Source organism: Nannospalax galili, unplaced genomic scaffold, assembly GCF_000622305.1.
Source record: "Nannospalax galili isolate Female #2095 unplaced genomic scaffold, S.galili_v1.0 scaffold529, whole genome shotgun sequence".
Lineage (NCBI taxonomy): Eukaryota > Metazoa > Chordata > Mammalia > Rodentia > Spalacidae > Nannospalax > Nannospalax galili.
In genome coordinates, this window is record NW_008360309.1 from 1,299,779 (window position 1) to 1,302,183 (window position 2,405).

The following is a 2,405-nucleotide window of genomic DNA, read 5'->3' on the forward strand; positions in this document are numbered from 1 at the left end:
GAGGGGGAGGGGGAGGGGGGAGGGAATCCCAGCTCAGCCTCAGCATGCTGTGTGACTTGAGACAAGTAGCTTGACTGCTCTGGGCCTGGTGGGCCACCACCCACCCCTGATCATCTGTCTCCACAGGGCCCACCTTTCCAAGGACAGTGACTTCTACATGAATTACAGGGGTCCTAGCCCAGACCCTCAGCCTGTCTACTGCAACCTGGAGTCCTTGGGTCGTGCCCTGCCTGCTGAGGAGGAGTACGTGGTCCCCGGGCGCTGAACCTGGGATACCACTTGGGTTCCCACCTGGAGTTTCAGGTTCCAGCTGGTCCCTGGCCTTCCTTTGCCCATCTGAGCCATGGGGCCAGAACACTGAACTTTAAGGCTCCCCAACATTCTGCTCTCAGACACCAGAGGAGCACAGGAGGCATCCCAACAGCAGAAAGAGGGTCAGTGACTGAACACTGCTGTCCCTCTCCTGTTGGCATGCCAGTGGCACTCAATAAATGCTTTGGGACAAATGAGGCTGCTGGCTCTGGGCTACCACTGGGTAGGGATTTCTTGAGTTTCAGAGAGTTCTGGGTCTCCATGTGCCATTCCCAAGGTGATCTGCACCACGGTCCTCCCACTTCTTCTCCTGCAGGCTCAGGTCCTGCTAGGCACTGAGACTCCCAACTGCCCTCACTGCAATCTACACTGGTCCCCAGGGCTCTAACTCATCAGTACCCACATCCTAGGACTCGCAGCCTGAGTGACTCCACCTGCCCCTACCTTGTGCTCCTTTTCCTCTGGGTCCCGTCCTCACCAGCACATAACATATGAACAAGTAAGGGCTGGAGAGACGGCTCAGTGGTTAAGAACACTGGCTGTTCTTGCAGAAGACCCAGGTTCGAATCCCAGCACCCACATGGCATCTAACAACTGTCCATAACTCCAGTTCCAGTCCCAGGGAATCCGACAGCTTCTTCTGTCCCCTGTGGGCATTGCACGACACGGGTACACTTACCTACATGCAGGCGATATACACATACACATTAAATAAAAATAAATATTTTTTAAAAAAGAACACAAAACATATGAATAAATGAAAAACTCAGATCAAGAGCACTTACCTTGTCTTTCACGGCCCAGGTGCAACTCCACGCTGCTGAGACACCTTCCAGGGTTCTCCACAGACAAAGCTACTCCGCTGCCAGAGCTCAGTGTGTTTCTAGAGGTTGTGACACGTCCTGCTGGCCTAGGTCCTTCCAACCTGGTCAAATAGGATGCTGGTTCTAGGGCGTCAAGGTGGTTTGGAGAGCGGAGGGTAAAGTTCCCAGAGGGAGACAACTGAGTTTGAACAAGGTTCCATGTTAAGAGGAGAATGTGCAGTAGGTTTCAAAGGACGTCTAGTTCAGGAAGTAGAGAAAAAAAGATAATTTGGGAGAAGCTAGAGCAAGAGGCTGGAGTTGATGTTTGGGACCAGAACCAGTGATGTGCCTACTGGCTTGGAGCAGAATTTAATCCAGAGGCTTCCCAATGCTTCATTTTCAAAGGTTTTGCCATTGGACCCCCTGTCCATTCCCACCGCAGGACCTTTGCACCTGTGGTGTCTGCTTGGCCCCTGTGCCTCTCAGCTCTTCCCCAGTCCTATTTTCTTATGTTTTAGCTCAGACACTCCCCCTTGGTGGCTTCTTCACCATCTGAATCACCCTGTTCCCTTCACTAATGGGGGGGTGGGTCTCGGTGGGCAGATGTGTGAGGCAAGGCTGGCACACGAAAGAGGTGTCACCTGGAGATGAAGTGTGGGTGAATGTTCCCCACAGCTGAGTGACTTTTCCTCCCTCTTTTCATGTGCTGTAGAGGCAGTGGGCTCACGCCGTACAGGGAGGGTGATATCCACCTTCCAGCCAGGGTCAGCGTTACCAAATCATGAACTTGATGACCCTGGGCTGCCGTATTTGAAAAGCCGACTCACAGGGAGGCCCAATTGGAGGACGATTGAGGCAGGGTCAGACACTGCCCTTTGGACAGAGATAGATATCAACCTAAAAACTTGTTTTGGCCGGTTGTGGTGGTGCAGGCCTTTGATTCCAGCACTCAGGAGACAGATGGATCTCTGTGAGTTTGAGGCCTGGAATTCTGATAGTGAGTTCCAGGTCAAGTGAGGATACAGAGAGATGCTGTCTTAAAAAGACAAAAACAGGGGCTGGAGAGATGGCTCAGAGGTTAAGAGCACTGACTGCTCTTGCAGAGGACCCGGGTTTGAGTCCCAGCACCCACATGGCGGCTACGAGGCTACAAACCGTCCTTAACTCCAGTTCCAGGGGAATCCGAAGCCCTCTTCTGATCTCTGTGACATTGCACGACATGGGTGCACTCACATACATGCAGGCAATACATTCATACACATAAAGTAAAAATAATTTTTTTTTGTCTTT

The 2,405-nt window shown here is 52.0% G+C and overlaps 1 protein-coding gene across 1 annotated transcript in view; it reads left to right on the forward strand.

Moving 5' to 3' along the window:
- The window catches only part of Lrrc25 (leucine rich repeat containing 25), a 5,496-nt gene extending 4,986 nt beyond the window's left edge, over positions 1 to 510 (forward strand). Inside the window, exon 3 of the mRNA XM_008824550.3 lies at positions 127 to 510. Coding sequence (XP_008822772.1) covers positions 127 to 265 — 139 coding nt within the window. The 3' untranslated portion in view covers positions 266 to 510. The remainder of the gene's footprint in view (positions 1 to 126) is intronic.
- The last annotated feature ends 1,895 nt before the right edge of the window (positions 511 to 2,405 follow it).